The sequence below is a fragment of the Gopherus evgoodei genome, chromosome 10 (assembly GCF_007399415.2).
Source record: "Gopherus evgoodei ecotype Sinaloan lineage chromosome 10, rGopEvg1_v1.p, whole genome shotgun sequence".
Lineage (NCBI taxonomy): Eukaryota > Metazoa > Chordata > Testudines > Testudinidae > Gopherus > Gopherus evgoodei.
In genome coordinates, this window is record NC_044331.1 from 18,091,648 (window position 1) to 18,115,137 (window position 23,490).

The 23,490-nt window shown below is 41.7% G+C and overlaps 1 protein-coding gene across 3 annotated transcripts in view; it reads right to left on the reverse strand.

Annotated features, from left to right (window-relative positions):
- The window catches only part of ADAMTSL3 (ADAMTS like 3), a 292,061-nt gene that overhangs the window by 24,480 nt on the left and 244,091 nt on the right, over positions 1-23,490 (reverse strand). For all 3 annotated transcript variants that reach the window (XM_030578650.1, XM_030578651.1, XM_030578649.1), the window contains exons 20-23: positions 22,414-22,567; positions 16,870-17,962; positions 12,298-12,425; positions 11,841-11,969 (exon numbers count right to left, since the gene is read on the reverse strand). In XM_030578650.1, the coding sequence (XP_030434510.1) occupies positions 11,841-11,969; positions 12,298-12,425; positions 16,870-17,962; positions 22,414-22,567 (1,504 nt within the window). The remainder of the gene's footprint in view (positions 1-11,840; positions 11,970-12,297; positions 12,426-16,869; positions 17,963-22,413; positions 22,568-23,490) is intronic.

Sequence of the window (23,490 nt, forward strand, 5' to 3'; positions counted from 1 at the left end):
TACAATGAGTGACCTTGGGACAGCAAATATTATGGAAAAATATTCCAGCTCTGGAGAGACTGTGAAACAAGCATTCTAAAAAAAAGTATACACTAAAAGGTAGCCTTATAATATTCAGTGTTCGAAAACAAATTTCCCCCAATCTTGAAAGCCCTATGAATTATTACATTCTATAAAAATCTTGGTCTACTAAATGGTTACTCTAAAACATTAGATATTTCTTAGGAACTTTTCCCCCCAGTCATGTAGAGTCTCATAAAGTATCCTGAATTTCCCATTCAAGAGCAAGGCAGAATTGTGCTGGCACAAATCACGTTTTGCTGAACACTATTTTTCCAAAAGTTTACTTAACTTTAGAAGCTAAGCTAGCGTATCTTCTTTAAGAGGAAAATACTATGGCTTAGTAACTTATTCCATGAAAGTCACCTGAATATTGCTTATCCTACAAACACATATCTACAGCAGAGTCAAACTTTGATTTCTGATAAACTTTTTGAGCTCATTTCAAACATTCTTCTCTCTAGCAGAAGTGACTTAAATCCTTCTGTACTCATGTGAATTATCTCACAGGGAGCAATGCTGGGTCACAATCCTTCTATGGACCCAATAATTGATTCTATTGAAGTTCATTGCAAGCTAGCACTGACTTCACAAGGAGCAGAATCTGCGCCACCCTTTGGTTCTCTAGCTGCCACTCAAGGAGAACTCAATCTCTCAATGCTGGCCTTACCATAAGGTGAACTGAGGCGGCCACCTCAGGTGCTAGACTGTGCGGGGGGAGAGGAGGGCACCACTAGGACCCAGAGTGTAGAAAATTGTGTCTGCTGCTGGTGCACATGTATTCTCTCTGCTCTAGATGCACAGAGATGGTGGAGTGCTGTGCTGGAGGAAAGAGGGCACAAGAGACATGACAGGCAGGCAGGAGAAAAGGTGAGAGGGAATAACAGAAAGCAGCAGGAGCTGCAGGGAGAAAGAGGAAGAGGAGCCTCTTATGTACCTCTCTAGCACCCCCAGGAGCCTGGACTGATTCACACCAGCTTCTCAGGGAGATTCCTGTTTCCTGCTGCTTCCCTGAACCCACTTGAGGAGAACAGGCAGTCAACTGAAGTAGTAGGGGCCAGTTAGGCCCTTAAGATGCTGATATCTTCCCTCACTCAGGCCCTGCTACCAGCCTGCTTATTTGTCCCCTTCAATTGAGTGTTGAGAGACATTATTGCTGGCACAGAACAGCAGTCATCAGTGAAAGAAGAAAATGCCCCTCTGGGGCAGCATTCAGAAAAAGAAAGCAGCAAAGGAAGCTTTTCTATCGAGGTAGGAAGGAGCTATCCTGAGATACACAGACACAAATGTTCATGGTGAGCCTTCCAGACCCAGTGAGGATAAGAGTGGTGAGCAGATGCCTGATCTTCCAGTTACTCAGAGTGCAGGTGACCTGGCAGCTACTGCAGCATCCATATCTCCATCTCAAGTGGATGTAACCATGCACGTTCCTGAAGAAAAGTGTAGATCACAGAAGAGTGTGGTGGAGGCGCAAGAAACAACTTCTGCTGAGTTTAGTTCCTTAAGTCTAGATGATCCAGGACTGTGGACCCACTTGAGCAGTAGCCTGAGGGACTTCCTTGTATTGCACGGGCCACAGCAAATGAAAAACTTCATGTTCCCTAATGACAATGATAATAGAAGTTTCCATCCAACACATTACTGGCGTGAAATCCCCAATGGTGACAAAGTGGAGAGGCCATGGCTTATGTACTCAAAAACCCAGAATGCTGCATACTGTTCTTGTTGCAAACTCTCCTGTCTAATGTTCCAGCCACATTGGGTTCTACAGGAATAAAGGACTGGAAAAATCTGGGTAGAAATCTGGCATGCCATGAGAAGGCAGCAAATCACCATAGATGGAAAGAGCTTGAGATGAGACTAAGGTTAAAGGCCACCATAGATTATCAGCATCAAGAGAAGATTCCATCAGGGTCTGTTTACTGGCAAAATGTTCTGAAAAGGCTCATTGCCATTGTGAGAATGCTTGCTACCCAAAACTTAACACTGTGTGGCACTTCAGATCAGCTGTATGTGCCAAACAATGGAAACTTCCTTAAAATTGTGGAGCTGATGGCTGAGTTTGATACTGTACTCCAGGAGCATCTAAGAAGAGTCACCACCCAAGAAATGTAAACACACCACTACCTCGGAAAAACAATTCAAAATGAGATCATACAGTTACTGGTAGCAAAAGTCAAACAGAAGATTGTGGCAGATCTGAAGTCAGCAAGATATTACTCTGTTATTCTGGACTGCACACCTGACATCAGCCACATGGAACAAATGTTTTTAGTGGTGCATTTTGTAACAACAGAACATAGTGAAAATGTCCCTGCAATGGTGACTGTCAGAGAGAGCATTTTCTAGAATTTATTGATATTGATGACACTACAGGAGCTGGCATGACAAATGTGCTTCTTAAAAAGCTGGAAGATATGGGAATTGCGATAGCTGACATGAGAGGTCAGGGCTACGATATTAGTACCAACATGAGAGGAAAGAACAGAGGAGTGCAGACACGGATCTGAGTGTTAAATCCTCGAGCTTTTGTTGTCTCATGCAGTTCTCATTCATTGAACTTAGTAGTCAGTGGTGCAGCATCAGCTTCTAGTGAGGCTGCTAAATTTTTTAATGTAATTCAAAGCATCTATGTATTTTTCTCTGCATCAACTCATCGATGGCAAATTTTGAAGCAACATCTGGAAACGTCCTCTCGGACACTGAAACCACTCAGTGTCACATGATGGGAAAGTCAAGATGAGGCGATAAAGCCTAACACACACCAAATTGGGAAGATAGATGATGCCATAGTTGTCATTCTGGAGGATAATGCTATTGACAGGGACTGTTCATGAGAGAACAGTGGCAGAGGGAAATGGAATCACCAGAAACATACATAACTTCACATTTCTATGTGGCTTAGTGTTGTGGCATGACATACTGTTTGAAATAAATGTTGTAAGCAAGAGACTCCAAGGTGTTGACCTTGATATATCTGGAACAATGGAACAACTGGACAAAGCAAAGTCATACCGACAGTCTTACCAGTCAGATGAGGGATTTTGAAATGCTCTGACGAGCACACAGAAGTTGGCAGAGGAACTTCACACTGAAGCTATTTTCCTATCCATTCAAGAACACAAGAGTCACCAAAGAAGATGACATTTTGATTACAAGGCACGGGATAATCCCATAAGAGACCCCAAACAACAACTCAAAGTCGAATTCATTAACCAGGTGCTAAATTGTGCAATACAGTCAGTTGAACGTTTCAGGAAGTTCAAGGAACACAGCAGTATATTTGGGATGTTGTATGATATACCTGAAGACCTACACCAGCAATGCAAGGCACTAGAGACAGTGTTGACACATGATGACACGCACAATATTGATGCGAGTGATTTAGGTGATGATGAACTGAAAACTCTTTCAAGATATATTTCAGCAGGATCAACTCCAAAGGCTGTTCTGGAATATAGGTGCACAAATAAGATGACCATCCTCTTTCCAAATGCTTTTGGTGCTCTGCGCATACTTCTAACACTTCCTGTAACAGTTGCCAGTGGAGAATGCAGCTTCTCCAAGCTGAAGTTAATAAAAAGGCATCTACGCTCCACAATGACAGGGAAGCTAGTCGGCATGGAAAGCACCATTTTGATTATTCAAACAGACAAAAATGCCAGTGTTTACTATGCAAGACAAGAAAAGTTACATTTGCTGTTCAGGCATTTGAAAGTTAAGTGTTACTTACAATTTTTGAACAAGGCATTTTAAGTTCTTAGTTCTCCTTTATTGGGATAGGTAGCAGAGCAATACCATGAGAGGAGTAGAACAGGAAGACAGAATTGAGACCTTTAAAAGTTTTGGCCCAAGTGAGAGGGCATGGGGGCACTGAGCTCCCTGCCTCAGGTACCAAAATGTTGTGGGCTGGCCCTGCAATCTCTGCTCCATCTACTGAAATTTAAGGCCAAGGTTTTTAAAAATAGGAGCCTAAAATAAGGCTCCTAAATCCCTACTTCGGCATCCAAATAAATGGACTTACTTTCAAAACTGCTAACTTCTCATCAGCTCCCTCTGAAGTCAATGGGAGCTGCTTGGTGCTCAGGTTTTAAGTCAGTTCCTTATTCAGACACCTAAATATTGATTTAGGAGCCTAGTGTCATTTTTGAACATCATGACCTATTTCTAAGGGACAACATAAGAATTCATAATGTCTGGCTGTGTCCCTACAAACCAAAATAATCACAACAACAGTAATTCAGACAATTGTTGAATTATCTTGCCTCTATACCTGTGAGCTGCAAGTGTAAGTAATACCACTGACAAAGATTTTGGTGGAACCAAACACTGCAATCCTGCAATATACCCTTGACTTCAGAGAGTTATGCCCGAGCAAAAACAACAGGGAAAAATGACACCCACATGCATCAATGTGTAGGGAAAATTGATGGGGCACGTGGTGAAAGGGTGAGAGTCTCGGTAGCAAGATGCATGCCAAGGATCAATAGGTAGCTCCTTCTTGTGGAAGTCTCTGGCATCAATTGGCCAGCTGGAAGACAGGAGCGCTGACTGGCCAGCATTTTCCTGCTCCCAGGATTCAGCTCAGTGAAGCCGTCATGTGGAACTTCTTTCGTCTCCATTCCAGCAGCTCACCCTACCCACCTGAACTAGGAATGGGAACCCGGCCTGACAGATGCTGTGGGTTGAGCCAATCGTGTGATTAGGGGATCCGTAGGAATTTTCTCTCGCCTGGGGCAAATGGCAAAGGACCAGGGAGGTTTTTTGTCTTCCTTGCAGCACCTACAACCCACTGTGGTTTAAGTAGGAAGGTGCTTAGTGCCTAACTGAGGTACTAAGGCAGTGTTGTTTATTTGTCGCAACTTGCAGCCAGTTTCCAGTGTGGTTAAGAGTATAAAATGAATGGTTCCTAGAGGTAAAATATCTGAGATTTCAGTGATGGACCTTGGGTTCATGTGATAGGGTGAGACTTTGTGGTCTTCGCAGGCCAAGGTTCCCACTGTGCTGCACCCTCTGTCCCCCGTGCATGGGGAAGGATGCTAGGATTAAGGGAGAACTGGGTCCTGGAAGTAGGCTGAGGAGAGCCACCCCCACATTATAAGTTATATGTTTAGGAGCCCTGTAAACCTTGTGCCAGTTATGGGTTATATGGTAAGGAGCCCTGTAATGCATACACAGGAACCAATTAAATGCCTGATACAGGAAAATATTGGTGACACCCCTCCTGAGTTAAAGTTTGATAAAAGTTGCAGCCTGCCACTTAATTTCATGCATTTGTCTGGCCTTATTTTGCCTTTGTGTCCACATCAATGGCCTTTAGTTTCTAAAGTGTAATTGTCCCTGACCAGGCCTCCTCCTTGATCAAGATGAACATTGCCTCAATTCATGTTTCTTTTGTCTTAAAAAGGTCATGCAGTCTCAGGATGGAGAGCTCCTCAGTGTCGTGGAATAATTTCCCTAGGCCCTTTTTTAGGGAGGCTCCAGTGGCCATGGTCTGGAGGCATCCTGTCCCCAGGAGGTGGAGGGGGTTGGTGAGCCACAGGTGTCCAGGAGTCAGCAGAAAGTCAAATGGGCTATCTGGGCATCCACCAAGATCCAGGCAGATTTCTGGGGATCTGTGTGTTCTGGGTTTGTAGCTCTCAGCCATTCCTTGTGGAGGTAGTGATAGAGGTGGAGGGAATTCACCTTCCCAGCCCCCTCCAACCACTGCTACAATCTTCATGTGAAAACCTCACCAACTTTTCATTCCTTGTACTCTGCAGTGGATTTTTCAGTAGGAGAGGCTAGTCAGGCTCAATCACTAATGACCAATATATCTATGGTCCCAAAGGGAAGTAAATATAAAGACTTAGGAAAGAGATACATGCCAGGAATTAGATTCCTAGACTGGAGTGTGTTGTCTGCTGAAGGGAGTTCAGGCAAATGAGGTGGAGGAGAGAGCACAGAAAAGAGAAAACGCAACAGTGTGAACAGGTCACTTTTTACAATCAGTCCATATAAAGGACAGAGAGATAAGATTAAGACACTTTCCCTTCATTAAGCTAATTAGGAATAGGAACATTTTGTCCTGTATTCCTGCTATTATATTTGATGCTTTTACAAAATACTATAGTGCTTCCTTATACAGACTTTTGAAACCCACTATTAATTTGCATTTAGGATCACAAAAGGGAAGCTAAACTACATGGAGGATTCATAAGCCCAGGGATTTTACTGTTATATCCTTCTCACCCCTCACCCCGATTTTTCTGAAGTGAAAAAAAAATATAAAGGATAGAATGCCAACATCAAAGGCACATTTAGTGTAAGTAAATGAAAAGGATAGATGGAAGATCAAACTGCTCGCTTCATCTGCAACAATTTCAACTGTGCAAAATTGCTTATCTGATACTGATGGTACATAATTGGTTCATATCTGTTTAATGTGTGTAAATGAGAACTTCTAATAAGCTAACACAGCGGTTCAATATGTTTTGTATCGTTAATGGCTTTTAACATTATATTAGTATATGTAGAGCAGCAAAAGTATATTCAGCGCTATACAAAATATGGATTACAGTGCAGTCCCCTACTCTGTGAAGCTTCCAATATGAAATTCATTCAGAGGGGCAATAAAATGTATGTAGTCTATACCACTTAATAGTCAGCAGCTTTCCTTTCTATTTTCTCACCAGAAGGTGGCACACAATGCACAGTTTATACATATTAGTCCATTTCCCACCTCCCATTTTACTTCAGCTTAGAACTTTCAGCCTTTTAGAATAAATAGAGTCTGACAGGTTTCGTTTATTTTGTGTAATAATCACAAAAGATCCTTTCTGAAAATACAATAAATGTTATCCAGGAGCAATTTGGAGCAAGTGCTATTGATACTTATACCATATATGTTGATCAAAAAGTAGTTGGCTATAACATTGGAATATGAATCTCTCCAGAATGTTATAAATATCTCCTAACATATGTGGTGTGGGACCTATTATTATAAATTGAAAGGAAAATAGAAATCTATACTATTAGCTTCAGCAAATCAGTAGAAATAACTTTCTTGGCCCCTGCCCTGATGGTCTGTTATTTATTAGAGTATATGCTTTACACGATATCTCTCTATTTTTGTAATTCGAAACTGATGATTAGCGCATGAGAGAAAGTCTTTTGGAGAGAGAGAAAATCAAATAAATGAAACTGAGACAGGAAAAAATATGTGGCATATATTACATAATATTAAACCTTTTTGTCTGATGATGTTAATGGATACTTAAATTGCTTCATGTAACACAGTCTAATAAACCTAGCATCCCAAAGCATTCTATTCAGAGGCATTATTTTTATAGGCTCTGATCATGAGTAATTCACTTACACAGTATACTGTACAGTCACTAACTGGCCACTAGGGGATGCTAGAAAGTTCATCCTTGTCCCCATCCTCACATCTGCGGCTCTCGGCATGCCGGTTTGCGTGGCAGGCTGCTCCTAGCCCCAGTAATTCTCCACTGTGGAACAGTGTTCTGCTGAATGAACCACTAAGGTGTCATTTTTGCACAGATCCATAACTAATATTTTCTGTATGTTGCAGTAAGAAAATTGTTACATGGACATCCACATGGACTGCACTGTCAAGAGAGAGGGAAGTGTGTGCACAACAGGACACAGAGTGCAAAAGTACAATATGTAAAGAATTTCCCAGAGAGAAACCCCTGGGTTACACAGCTGTAACTGAAAGTAGAATTTGGTTCAATTTAAAAAACGCCAAAGCCAAGAAATTTAAACATTTTAAAATTCTGCCAACTACATAAACTATGCCATGGCACGCACACACAGACACCTTGTGGTCTTCCCTACATACATCCTTTTTTGTGGCATGGCAAGCATCTAAATGGCAACCATAGTCACTCAACATCAATGGGACAGCTGCATGAACAAGGTCTGCAGAATAGGGCCCTTGCTGAGCACACCCCAGCATACCTTGCTGAGCCCTTTCTGGTTACACTTAATGTACAAAAACAGGCAAGTTGTCATTCACAGAAAAGAAGTCAGACATTACAGCTGAGCTAATGTATCCTTCTTTTTGCCTACTTATGAGAAAGGACAGTGGGGGAAAAAACACCTCCAGGACTAATCACAGTCTCCTGGATACTAAAAGAAGAAGGGGGGCAAGAGAGGGATAGCTCAGTGGTTTGAGCATTGACATGCTAAACCCAGAGTTGTGAGTTCAATCCTTGAGGGGGCCATTTTGGGAAACTGGGGTAAAAATCTGGGGATTAGTCCTGCTTTGAGCAGGGGGTTTGAATAGATGACCACCTGAGGTCCCTTCCAACCCTGATATTCTATGATTCTAAGAAGCCTACCTTCTAATCAACATTATCTGTAGGTACCGATGATGAGGAGAAAGAATGTGTACACTCATAAGAACATAAGAATGGTCCTACTGGGTCAGACCAAGGTTCCACCTAGCCCAATATGCTGTCTTCCGACAGTAGCCAGTGCCCCGTGCCCCAGAGGGAATGAACAGAACAGGTAATCATCAAGTGATCCATCTCCTGTTGCTCATTCCCAGCTTCTGGCAAACAGAGGCTAGGGACAGCATAAACCCATAAATCCTACAGACCTATATTTGATATCATATCCATCGGATACTCCTTCAAATGGATTTCCTGAGGGATGAGTAAATACAAAAGTAACAACACCACGTGCTTATAACTTGTCATTCTAAAGTCTCAAAACCACTCTGCAAATGTGGGAAGATATCAACATCCCCAGTTTGCAAGTGAAGTAACTCAGACACCACTTAGTTACACAGCAAGTCAATGGCAGAATCAGGAACAGAACCCAGGTCTCCTGGCTGGCAGTCCACTTGTAATCATGAAACTATGAAGATTTTGCATGAAAAGCAAAGCCATTATTTTATCCAAAGTATTGAATATGTTTTATTTACTACACGAGCTTCAGTTAAACCATTTCACAAGTAGGATATGAAAGATGGGGTCAATAACATAACATAGGACATTATTTCCTTTTCCTGGATATATGGATTAAGCAGTTTGGAAACTGCAATTTTAGTCAAAAATTGCTTATTCCTCAGCTAGGCCCCCATTCAACATAGCACTTAGGACATGCTCAACTTTCAGCACGTGACGTAACCCCATGGGGACTACTCACATGAGCAAAGTTATGCATACGCATAAGTGTTTGGAGGATCCGGATTTAAATGTGCTGTCCTTACAGAGTACAGAGAAATAGTTCATTCTTTTCCAGTGCACCTTTTCAGAGATCAAGCCCTAAAGTGTCTTGCATTTTCACCAGGGTTTGAAGAAATCTGTAAACATTGTGTTACTAACATTCTTTAAAAAAGTTATCATTTTTGCTAAAAAGCAAAACTCTGGAAGATTTGTTCCCCTCTCTTTAAATAAAATAGATTAATAAGGCTATTTAACTCTCTACTCTTGGAGCAATTCAGTGGTGCACTATTTTTGATTAATGAAAGGAAGACAGAAAAAGTGTCCTTACCTCATTTTCTAAGCTCATTTTTCTGCTGTTCATTTGATGGAAGTTTTAAAAAGTCCAAGCTACATTTCTAATTCAAAAATAATAACTTCTACTTCCTCAGCAATTACAGGAAATAAAGCAATAAGATAAATCATTTTTAAGTCAACAGTGGTGTCAGTTTTAGCATAACTAAAGCCTGCCCCATTAGCATACACAACTCCAAAGTGTGTGGAAATTAAAAGTCCCATGTGTGAATATTCATTGATATTTAGATTACTACAGGCTCACCCATCCTAACAAAATTAATACTAACAGTGCGACTTAAACTCTACTGAATCTGAGATACAGATCAGTTGTACAAAGAGTTGCCAAAATATAGCTGGAAAATATTACTTCCCCCAAAGCAAGAGCCTTGGTATGAACAGCGAAAAGCAGGGCCACATGGCCCAATATTCGTCTGTCTGGCACCACTACTATTTAAAGCTATTTGTAGAACTCTCTACTTTCATATATTTCTATCACTATTTTGGTCTAATATCAACATCTTTCTTCTGGACAACCGCAAATACAGTTTCCCAAAAACAATAAAAATGGACATGGCACACTGACTTATCTAACCATTTATTTTCAATTAGTTGTAACTCTCATTGTTTCCAAGTACTAGTGCAAACTTATTGGCAATGTGCTAGCTGAACATTCACCTTCATGTTCTTGATTAAACAAGACACCAAATACTGACGCATATTTTATTAAAATAATTGGCAGGGTACTACTGTTATGGTGAATTAACTTTTAAGGTGATTAGTTTAAAGTACAGTGATGAAGAGATTAACAGGTAAGATATCTACCTTGCCTGCACAAAGCGAGATAAAGAAAATAAGACGAGACACAAAATTACCGTATATACTCAATCAAAAGCCAGTTCGTTTATAAGCTGACTCCCCCAAGATGGATAAGTAAAAATGGAAAATTTTTATAACCCGTTCATAAGCCGACCCTATAATTCAGGGGTCAGCAAACTTTGGCTCCTGGGCCATCACGATAAGCTGCTGGTGGGCTGACATGGTTTGTTTACCTCGAGCGTCCGCAGGCACAGAGGTAAACCTAAGTAAACAAAGTGTCCCGCACGCCAGCTGCTTACCCTGATGGCTGGGACAGCAACTGGTGGGGAAACTTTTTCGGGGGAGAAGCTGGGAGCCAGGGGAGTAACCCCTGTGACCACTCCACACATGACCCCACCCCTAGCCTGGGACCCCCGCACCCTCCCCATCCCATCCCTTCCCATCTTATCTGGGGAGGTCCAGGGGAGGATGTCTCTGGCCTGGCTGGAGCTGCTCCGGCAGGCTGGGCAGCATGGCCGCAGCCTGCTCTGGCAGGCCAGACTGGGCAGTGCAGCCGCAGCATGTTCCAGCTGGCTGGGCCAGGCAGCCACAGCCTGCTCTGGGGGGCTAGGCCAAGTGGTATGGCTAGGCCCTGGAGCTGCAGCTGCTTCGGAGGCTGGGGGGAGAGCAGCGTAGCCAGAAGCGGAGAGACTCTGGCCCCGCCTCTTCCCTCCTGGCTCCGCTGGCTGTGTTGCCTCTCCTTGCTCCCTCCATTGGAGGAGGGGCTGTGTCCCACCTCTCCCTCTCTATACCTGTTCACAAGCCGATCCCCTTCTCTGGTGCTTCCCTTTTTTACTAAAAAAATTTGGCTTATGAACAAGTATATACGGTACTTAATATATGTAACTTCTATTAGCCATAACTGCTGCTCCAGAGGTGTTGACCTAAAGAAGCTCTACAGACTTTTGTGACTTGGAATCTATAAGCCTCATCCTCCTTGTCTCTTTCCTGCAGCTGCAAAATGCTGGTTGTAATAGACACACTTATTTTACCATCAAATTTAAATTTCTGTGAAGGTGAGACTGGAGATTTTATTTGCAGTTCTATATGGCCCAGACATGAGTATTTCCTATGAGGCAACAGACTACAATGGTGCAGGAAATTTTCTGATGAGCAAGTCAGCTGGCTGTGGAGCCAGTACCTAAGATGGGCATCAGTTTTATGGTCCTTAAACACTGTGCTGGGTCACAGACCATCTCATGGAAGAAGGAATTTTCAAAGCGAGAGAGGCAGCATGTGTGTGTACGTCTGTCTGTCTGGAGAAAACAAATAGAGAGAGATGAAAAGGAGTGACCAAGGCTGACCATGTCTAGTAAAAAGGAATCATGTTCTTCTGCTACCAATAACTTTTTTCAAGACTCCAGGTGAGCTTCTTATTCCAACGCTACAAGGAACTCCAATGGTGTTCTTGCTTACCTGTCACTGGACATTCAACTGTAATGTTTGCTCCAACTCTTGCCATTATTACACCTCCAACAGTTACAGAGAGATTACTACCTTCCAGATTTGAGACATTTATTCCAGGGGACAAAATGACAGGAGTCTCTTCAAAAGAAAAGAAAAGAAATAATCAAGTTAAAATATATTTATTTCAAGTTTTATGTGCTTTATAGACCTTGTATTTAAAATTATTATCATTTAAGCAGAATTAAGGTTGAAAAGAAACATACTGATAGTAGGGTGAACAAATCAGCTAACTTGGCTCATGGCTGGCATGGTTTTAGTTGAATTACAATTTAACAGCAATCAGAAATCCCTTTTTCTAGTTACTAATTCAGTCAAACTCAATCCAGATTTGGGAGTAGAGGATGGGTGTTAGTGCTAAACAAAGAAATGACACTCATGATACTATAGATGCCAAGATCAGCATTACCTGCATACAACAGTGAAGAAGTTTCCATATCAGAACCAAAGTCATTGACTACCATGCATCCATACACTCCAAGTTCCTTTTGGGTAGGATTGAGAATCTGTACTTTTCCAGTGACATCCAAAACCACTCTGAAGAATGTTTAAGGGGGAAAAAAGGGTTATTCATGTAGGAACAAATCCCGTGCCCAGCTCACATATCTCAGCTGTAAACCAAGTGTCCCTTCAAGAACATAGGAGGAAGAATCTTCCCATCAGGGATACAGAGCAGAAGCAGAATTGCCCTGTAAAAGCTACTTTGGTCCAATGAGGAGAGCAGCCTCCATGCCTTCAGTGTGCCCCCTTTATGGTGGCAAAGAGAAGCACTGAAGGATATATGCAGTGATGGCTCCTCCAACTTATCCTCTCCTCTCCAACAGCAATGTGGAGCTGCAGTCTTAGCCATGCAGGAGATGGACAGCATCTGCAAACCTTCCTCCTCACTGTGCAGCAGAACAACCCTGCTTTTGCTGCTAAGAGACCCTCCCATACCCACAGAGGAAGTGGCAGGACTGGACCTGAAATGAACAAATTTCTGTGGGAAAATAATAAAAAATTATGAGCAATTTTTAGAAAAAATTACTTTAAGTCCCATCGAAAGCACTCTAGAGCATAGTGGGTTTGTCACCTCAGACCAGCAGTTTTGGGAACAACACGTGCAAGATGGCTGAGGTATGACTTATGGAAAGTCTTAGGCCTGGCATTTGGTGAGACCTTGGGTTCTCAGCTCGGGGAGGAAATAAGGATCAATGATTTACAATTTTAAGGGCTACCTGACTTTGTGTATTGATATAGTTTGTAATTATTTTTTCCCATTAGCAATAAAGCTGAAGCCTTTCCACAAAATACTGTTTTCCATCTGAACCTCTTTCCTAGTATCTTAGTGGTAAGGTACATGACCCGAAACCATGTGGGAAGATTCTGAGAATGCCAGCCTGGTGTATTTATATTTTTTCCCTTTGTTCAAGGGGAACAAAGGGAAAGATTTCCCGGCATTTAGTAACTTCAGCTACAGTGTGCACCAATGCATACATAAATAAATTGTTGCTCTGACATCCTACTTGATTGGCTAAACGTACAAAAATAAAGCTGTCTTATGTGGGAAACATAAAAGCATGTTACAAATTAAGTCCTATTCCACATATGAGACAAAACGTTTTCCCCCACCTCTGGGGCAAATTAATACTTGTATAGCACAGCACGCACACCTACAACATATTTTGAAGATACATTAGTATTTGTCTCATAATATATAGAAATATATATATTATGAGACAAATACTAATGTATCTTCAAAATATATTATATAATATATATATTATGTTAATATATATTAAGAGACAAATACTTTGTGTGTGTGTGTGTGTGTGTGTGTGTGTGTGTGTGTGTGTGTGTGTGTGTGTGTATCTATATCTTACTACAAAAAAGAGGGGAATGGAGACCCAGCTGCTAGTGAAACCCTAAAATGGTAAGGATCTCTATGTTAGAAAGTGCAATTTATAATGGTAGACAGAAATAAAAAAAAGATACTTACATATCAACAAAACACATACCAAAAATGAAAACATCAGTTACAACAAATAATGGGAAATTACAAATGTCCTACAAACTGAAGAACAATTGGCAGGAGCATCACACTTCAAAAACATTTTCATTCTTAAAAAAATCTTATTTTTGGCATCCTTGCTTTAATTGATAGCCGTACAGAACTATATTTTTCTTGGCAATTGGGTTAATCAGTTACGTATGTTGAGAAATATCCAAAAATGCCGTTATCATTTCAGAATAATTTCTTCATTACTCAAAGGCTAGTTATAATTTCAGCAGGCTAAACCATGAAGCTAATGTTAATATTATCAGTTGAGTTTCTCAATTACCAGCAGTGGAGTAAAAATATTTGCTCAAAACTGAACAAATATCTGATAATACACGTTGCCCTACCTTTTCTCCAAGAATATTTCCAAACTGTGGTTATAATATAGGGTCCTTTTAAAATTTGACATTCCATTATCTTTAATAGAAAGATCTATAGGTAATGAAGGATTAAAAAGTTCATAAGGTTTTGTGGTTTTTTTCTAAAACAATACTACGTTGTACAAATTATGTATAGTGGGCGCATCTAAAACTTCATTCTACTGTTAGAGAAAGTAAAATTTTCAGAGATGTTTCCTATACATAAAATGGTGAATAATACTAGCCCTGGTAATATCTCTAGAACTCGAAGGAACTTTTTAAGTGATCCCCCTATCTGATATAGAATCATAGGACTGGAAGGGACCTCAAGAGGTCATCTAGTCCAGTCCCCTGCACTCATAGCAGGACTAAGTATTATCTAGACCAGTGGCTCTCAAAGCCGGTCCGCCGCTTGCTCAGGGAAAGCCCTTGGTGGGCTGGGCTGGTTTGTTTACCTGCCATGTTCGTAGGCTCGGCCAATTGCGGATTCCACTGGCTGGGGTTCGCCGTTCCAGGGCAATGGGGACTGCGGGAAGCGGTGGCCAGTACATCCCTTGGCCCGTGGCACTTTCTGCAGCACCCATTGGCCTGGAGCAGCAAACCACAGCCACTGGGAGCTGCGACTGGCCGAACCTGCAGACGCGGCAGATAAACAAACTGGCCCGTCCCGCCAGGGGCTTTCCCTGAACAAGCGGTGGATCTTGAGAGAACCACTGATCTAGACCATTCCTGACAGGTGTTTGTCTAACCTGCTCCTAAAAATCTTCAATGATAGAGATTCCACAACCTCCCTAGGCAATTTATTCCAGCATTTAACTACCCTAACAGGAAGTTTTTCCTAATGTTCCATTGGCTTATCTCTTGCTGCAATTTAAGCCCATTGCTTCTTGTCCTATCCTCAGAGATTAAGGAGAACAATTTTTCTCCCTCCTCCTTTGTAACAACTTTATATGTACTTTAAAACTGTTATGCTGCCTCTCTGTCTTGTCTTCTCCAGACTAAACCAACCCAGTTTTCCCAAACTTCCCTCATAGGTCATGTTTTCTAGACCTTTAATCATTTTTGTTGCTCTTCTCTGGACTTTCTCCAATTTGTCTACATCTTTCCTGAAATGTGGCACCCAGAACTGGACCCAATACTCCAGTTGAGGCCTAATCAGCGCAGAGTAGAATGGAAGAATTACTTCTCCTATCTTGCTTACAACACTTCTGCTAATACACCCCAGAATTATGTTTGCTTTTTCTGCAACAGTGTTACACTGTTGACTTATATTTAGCCTGTGATACATGATGATCCCCAGATCCCTTTCTGCAGTACTGCTTCCTAGACAGTCATTTCCAATTTGTAAGTACGCAACTGATTGTTGCTGCCTAAGTGGAATACTTTGCATTTGTCCTTATTGAATTTCATCATATTTACTTCAGATCATTTCTCCAGTTTGCCTAGATCAGGGGTTCTCAAACTGGGGGGGGGGGTCACAAGATTATTACATGGAGGGGTTATGAGCTGCCAGCCTCCACCCCAAACCATGCTTTGTCTCCCACATTTATAATGGTGTTAAATATATTAAAAGAAATGTTTTTAACGTACAAGGGGTGGTCGCACTCAGAGGCTTGCTATGTGAAATTACATACATGATTACATTTTGAATTGTAATCCTAGCCTCCAAAGCTCTTGCAACCCCTCCCAGCTTGGTATCGTTCACAAACTTTAAAAGTATACTCTCTATGCCAACAGTTCTCAAACTGTGGGTCGGGACCCCAAAGTGAGTCATTACCCTGTTTTAATGGGGTCACCAGGGCTGGCTTAGATTTGCTGGGATCTGGTCTGAAGTCAAAGCCTGAGGACTTCAACCCTAGGCAGTGAGGTTCAGATTGGGCTTTGGCTTTGGCCCCCCTGCCTGAGGTGGTGGGGCTCGGGCTTTGCTCCCTCTCCCCCACCTGGGGCGGCAGGGCTCGGCTGGGCTCAGACTTCAGTCCCCCCTCCTGGGGCTGTGTAGTAATTTTTATTGTCAGAAGGAGGTCACGATGCAATGAAGTTTGAGAACCCCTGCTCTAGGCCATTATCTAAATCATTGATGGAGATATTGAACAGAACCAGACCCAGAACTGATCCCTGTGGGACCCACTGATATGCCCTTCCAGCTTGACTGTGAACCACTGATAACTGCTCTCTGTGAACTACTCTCTCTATTCTATGGTATATCAAAAATGCTCTCACACATTTTTCCCTTTATATTTAGTTTAGTATATGTCTATTCTCTAATGCAGATAAGTTACTTGAGGTAGAATGTATAAAACACATACAGTATAGCCTCATTTGTGGTATAAAAATCAATCCTGCCATATAATATCATAGCATTATATGTGCACTGTTTCTTTAATGAAATGATTTGTGAGACAATCGGACACACATTTCAAATAGAAGTATACATTTTGTAAGAAAGAGATGAAAAGCACAGTGCTCACATTTACTTCATTTTCACAATAATGCATTTTTGACATTACACAACACACTAGATTTTAGTTTTTGCCAATAACACAATAAGATCCATATAAAACCAAAAGAATCCATATTTACTTACTTCTCAGAGGATTTTAATGCTTCTCCATCTTTTGTCCAAGTATATTTTGGCTCACTAATGTCTGTAGTTTCACACAGTAAATTGACAGTGCTAGTATTTTTGGTCAGAAAAACTGTATTTCCAATTCGTGCAGTTATTGTTTTATTAAAGGAAATTCTGGGAACTTGTTTTTGCCTTTTAATACCAGGTCCTTTTTGACTAAACATCAGCTTGTCTAGGGTTTTTGTGTTGAAACGTTCAGATACGTTTGGTGATTTACCAGTGAGCTTCGAGGCTAACTTTTCTTCATGCAAGCCTTTCCATTTTTCAGTAGTAACTTGTAATGGTCTAGATAATTCAGCAACTAATTGATATATGACTTGGGATGCCAAATCATCACTGACCTCTCCAGCTTCAATGAGCTGACTCATGTTCCTTATCAGTTCTTCAAACTGTACAGTATCCATGCTGTAAGCACCTTGAAGAATTGCTGCCTCCAGACGTTTGTTCTTGAACACATGAGGGCTGTATTCTTCTGCTGAATTACTCACATGGGTTTCAAAATTTCTCAGAAATGGTTGATCATTAACTTGTCCATCACCGAGATACAGCTCATTCTTTTTACTCCATATTTGCCACATTTTGCTCATTTTATGCCATTTGGCTCCAAAGCTGTTGGCTTCATTATGATCTGTACCACTGGTCTCACTTGCATGTTTTCTAAAAGTTGGAGGTTCTATTAGCCGGTTGTCAGTGCCAATAAGTTTGAGAACAAATGTTTTATGCACAGAGCCTGCAATACACTTGTACACTCCGATATCTGTAGCCCCAAGGCTATGTATTTTCAGTGATCCCGACTTAGTGATGCCAAGTCTTTTAGAGTTTTGTAAATGTTGTCCATCTTTCTCCCATTGGATAAGTGACTTTTGAAACCTTCGTACTGGGCACTTAATTACAACGGATGTTTTTGGAAGCAGATAGGCTCGGCTTCCAATGGTAAAATTAATGCGTTTCTCTTGCCGTGTCTGTATGTAGACTCGGTGTATACTGACAATCTGAGGTCCGTGGGCAGCATGTTTCTCTGGACGCCTGGGTTTAATTTCTTGTTTAATCTCTGAAACAGCAATCAAGTGTTGAAAAGACTGAATCACTGGCACTGTCCTTAACAAATTCTGCATTTCTGAGAATGCTGGTCACAGCATTTTCTCTGATTTGATTCAGGTCAGCTCCAAACTTGCTGACTTTTTATCTGTGTCACATATACACAAATAGGAATAATGATATGGTCAAATTTTCTGGCCCCAATTTAGGCATTCTCCTGCTTCTCTCTAAACCTCCAGCAGCTCTTATCATATCAATGAGAAGGCACTTATCACACATATCTGTATAGAGGACAATACTTGGAAGAGGGGGAACAGTGCAATAAGACAGGCATGATATATCTGCTATTCTTATTGCTGCCTGTTGAAGGGGAAAGAAAAAGGGTAAAGGAAGAGGAAAAGGCAAATAAACGGTAGAGCTTAACATCACTTTTCCCACATCTGGACACTGCAGCAACTGCAGGGTGTCTGGATAACACAAAGTCCATTAGAAAAAGCAGGAATCTCTTTTCTATGGCTGTAAGACCTGCTGGCCGGCTGGTCTTACTGGCTGGCAGGCAGATTGAGATCAAGTTGACAGCAGCCAGGAGATGAGAACAGGAGTCAATGAATGTGCAGTGAGGGAACAGAGAAGGCCATGCTACTATCATTGAATGAGTGGTCACTTTCTTTGGCTTGAAGAGGCTTTGGTCACAGAGTCCTGCTGTTGGCAGGGGTCAGCAATACATGAAGGAAGGGGGAGAGAAAGAGAGAAAAAAGTCAGATCCCGAGAGGGCTGGTAAGTCAGAAGATGCCTGCAGACAAGCTGAAGAGAAAACTGAGGAGAGCTTCATGCAGGAAGGTGCAGAGGCAGAACGCTGAGTATGGAGAGGCACCTCCTGCATTACACAGCAGGAATTTAAACCTAACAAGGTTTCTGAAGAGCTGCCTCCATAACTATTGCCAAAGACAGGCCTTCCCAGCAGTAGCCGGATAGATAGAGGACCACAGTGTGAAAATGACTGCAGTATTTCAGATACCATTTTGTTGACTCATTACTGGTAACTACTCTGCCCCTTTCTGATCAGCGGAACGAATCTTACTAAGAAAACATTAGGTAGCTGAGAAACAGAACAATGCAGAAGGAAAGCAGCAGAAGCATACGCCCCGACTATTCCCTCTGTGCAAGGCAAGGTTAAACTGGCCAGCCAGGGGAGTCAGGAAACTCCCTAGACAGGTGCTGGAGAACACTCGATTTTTACTAGTGACCCATTCTGTTGGTATGTGACAGAGAACAAAACCCAGCAAGCTGCAGAATGACTTGAATGAGTCAGAGAATAGACAAATTAATCAAACATTCCTGCATTTGGTTGAATCTAAAATCATTACTACTCTACCATTTGGTGAGAACATAAAAAAAATGACAAACCTTGACAGCAAGTTATTGCAAAAATTTGAGTGCTTCAGATATCATATACATATGCTTTGGATATGTTGTAAAGGAAGAGGTAAAAAGCTAAATGCTTCAAGCATTCAGAAAGTGTGCACACTGTATGAACTACACCCCAGAGTACATTCTTATGCTTATAAAACAGAATACTGTAGTTATTTTCGATATTTTGGCTAATGAGTTCTGACCAATGTGGATATCCTGGTTTCATAATTACATAGCTCTTAAATCAGTATTTGTTATCCAGATACATGGTTCCCTCAACCAACTATTTTATGACTGAGTGTCCTGCTATTAATAACTATTGGGCTCAAAATATTTGTTTTAATGAAAATGTTCCAGTGTTAAAGCTTCAATTTCCAAAACCCTGCATACATACACAATAAGTGTAACTTTATACACACAAAATACTTTGTGCTATGCTATGTTTACATTAGTTATTCCAATACAGAATTAAACCCAATGAGTGTTTATAAATACATTCAAGTCTGACTGATCAATTTCACTTTTTTTAAAGAAAGACTGCATCAATTCTTCTCAGCATTGCAGCAACAGAGGGGGTGTGTGTGTGTGCATGTGTGTGCGCGCATACACATACGGGTGGCAGAGTTAGAAGTGAGAGAGCATTCAGTTTTGTGGACTGCAGGAGAATAGTCCACAATGAACTTTTTGGATCCCTGGAAGCATCATAATTTGCAGCTTTGGAAGGGGTGGGCTTTTTGAGAGGGATTCCATGAAAGGTAAACCTACTGAATACATTAGCTTGCACTAGTGCCACAGGGCCTGATCCTCAGCTGGTGTAAACTGGTGTAACTCTGTTGCCTCCAATGGAGCTACACACATTTTTACCAACTGGTGATCTGGCTTGTAAACTGTAAGCTTGTAAGCTATTTCCCAGGACCTGGGAAGCCAAAGATATTCCTGCCTGGATTGGGCCTTCATAAAGTAAAGAACATGCCCAGATACTGTGTCTAGGGAGTCATGCTCAGACTGACAAGCCCCATCACCATAAGCAGATAGTAAGCATTCAGTTGTGCCCTGAAGACTGAGTCTTGAGGAGGGGGCACTGAAGAATGCCATTTCAGTGCAAGTTCTGGGAGGCACCACCTCTCCCAAAGCAGCCCTGCTTTGGTGACAGAGTATGCATGGTGCACCATCCCTTAGAACAGCGCAGCTTGCTCTCCTCTTTGTAGCCTCGAGCTCTACTTTCTGGGGTGATGCCAAGTTCCTGTCTCCCACCCACTCCCTTCAGGTGACTTGTGCTGAGCCCCTGGATGTAGTAGGAGGAAACAGTTCCTGAATGTTCCTATGAATCCCAAGATTGCTACTGTCCCTGGTCCCTGGTGCAAGAAGCAAAGTGAGGATCTGGAGTATGCTCTCCTCTCTCACCCTTTGTGTACTCATGTAAATGCCAGGCAGAATCCAGCCTTAGAGTCTAATGAATTTAAAACTTTGTGCTGAACAGTTTGAGAACTTGAAGGGAGAAGCCAGTCACTAGCCCTCTTTCATCATTTCGGTCTGCACCCCATTGCCTGCCCTAATAACTACTGTATGTCTTCACGTGTTGCTCCCTTCTTACTACAATGGAAGCTGACAATGTTACTTTAACATCACTCTCCACTAAGCAATTTGCAGACCACATTGCCATTCAACTATCCACAATTAATTAAATTCAGATAGATAAGCAGCTCAAAATATTTTATTAAACCTTATGCCAAGAACATTCCTGAAAGTCCATGGGGCTTTATTTAAGTGGTGTTTTGAACCTCAGGAGTCTGGCATGTTAATCTGAAATGAAGTCCAGGAAAAGAAGTAAGTTTCATATTATGTATGAATCAGAATTGCACAATTATTTTGTGTTGTGAATAACCATTTATACAAAGCTAGAAAACGCATAATGAAGTAGCTATTTCTGGACAAGACCATTAACTGGATCAAACCCAAAAAGCCCGCACATATTACCGGATATTTACAGATCTGTATGATGCAAAACTTTCAATTCTTCCAAACCTAGAGTGAATGTTTTCAGTTGAATAGTTGTCATTAAATGTATTATGTTCAGCAGACTTTTATCAAATTGTATCTGACATTTAGGCCATTCATAAGAGCCTTTTTTAAAAAGACACAAATTTATATCCTCCTTTCTGAAGGAAGAAAAACAGAGGCCCACACTGAGGGAATGTTTGCACATGCATTCACTACAACTATACCTAAAAGAGACATCTACCTGGCTATTTTACACGTGCAGTTAGCATAATTGTCTATCTGACTATTTCGCATGTGCTGTTAGCACAATTACAATCATTATCATGACAAGATCATGCTCAAATTACAAAACATGCATTTTTTGTGCGAACATTTCTAGAAGCAATGAGCTAAATATTGTATTTTTTTTTTAAAAAGGCATCTACTCCTTCTGCGACTGTGCCCTCAAAACACCTTGTGAAGCCAGAGGGAATAGGTTTCACACTCCCTTAGGCCCTGATAGAAATTATTTCTGCACCTGCCACCGGAATGGGAGTTTTGTAACTTTTAGCACTGACGGGAGTGTAACACCCAGTGTTCTAAGAACACACACTGAACAGCTACACAGTGGGCCCAATTCTCATTTACGCTAAGGCCCCCTTTTACTGCTCTGGCAGCGTAAATGGGCTCTATAGCAGGTATAAAAATAATCTGTTCCCACTCAAAGGCATCTTTACGCCATCAGAATGGTGTAAAGGGTAAATAAGAACCAGGCAAAGTACACAGAGAGATCAAAAAAAAACAACCCAAACTCTTATCATGTGTTCATATATTACATTTAAAAAAATTTAAACTGGAACCATTGGTTTGGGCTGAGAAGATATACATTTCATAAAGTTAAAACAATCCTATTATTGTTGGTCTTGTGATCACAATGCCTAAGCTGCTCTCAGATCAGTAATGTTATGAAATGTAGCAAGGATAGAGAAATGAATTAATTGAGCAGCACATACACAGGTTTTACTTGATAATTTCAAATCAGCAGGGCACTAGGTAAATTAACACACTTACTGTTACAGTCATTCACGTGACAGGACCTTACAAGTGAGGAAGCAGGGAGCCTGCTACACATGGATACATTTAATGTGACATTTTGGCCCTTTGCAGTTAGCTTTTGGCAGGCAAGTTTCCTTCTCTGGATTCCAACACCACAGCTTAGCGAGCACTGCAAAAGGAAGGATGTAGTCAGAGTGAATTTTGTGTCCTGTCTCCTACATGCTACTTTTAAAGTGAAGTTTTGAAAGGATGCTGTTTCATATGGATCCCTGTGCCATCCAAAGCTCTAAGCGCTCTCCAGGCTTTAAGTCAATATGAATATAAAGTGACTAACTCTTTCCACCAAACAGCTCAGAAACAATTCTAGGAAAATGACAGTATTTCTTACTGTCCCACGTGGATGTAATGCAGAATGAGACTTGTTATTCTTCTAATTCTAGTTATTGTTCTAGTTCTAAATTGCCTGGGCCAAGTCTCTCAGGTTCATATTGCATGTTCATATTGCATTTGGATAGGATTTTTAATTGTAATCTTTAACTATATTTATGCCTTTTGGTGGATCTTTTTTAGGAGGAAACTGGAGGCTTGGATTAAAGGACAGGGAGAAAAATAGCATTCAGTGCACTATTTTGCCTTTCAGAAATTCAGCTAGGGCAGGGGTGGCCAATCTGTGGCTTCGAAGCCACATGTGGCTCTTCAGAAGTTAATATGCAGCTCCTTGTGTAGGCACTGACTCCGGGGCTGGAGCTACAGAGGCCAACTTTCCATTGCGCCGGGGGATGCTCACAGCTCAGTCCCTGGTTCTGTCACAGGCCCTGCCCCCACTCTACCCCTTCCTGCCCCCTCCCCTGAGCCTGCCGTATCCCCACTCCTCCCCCTTGCCCTCTCTCCTGCACTCCACAAAATAGCTGATCAGGAGGTGCAGGGAGTGAGGGGGAGGCGCTGATTGGCGGGGCTGCCGGTGGGCAGGAGGTGCTGGGAGCAGAAGGCGAGTGATGGGGGGCTGCTGACGTATTACTGTGGCTCTTTGGCTATGTATATTGGTAAATTCTGGCTCCTTCTCAGGCTCAGGTTGGCCACCCCTGAACTAGG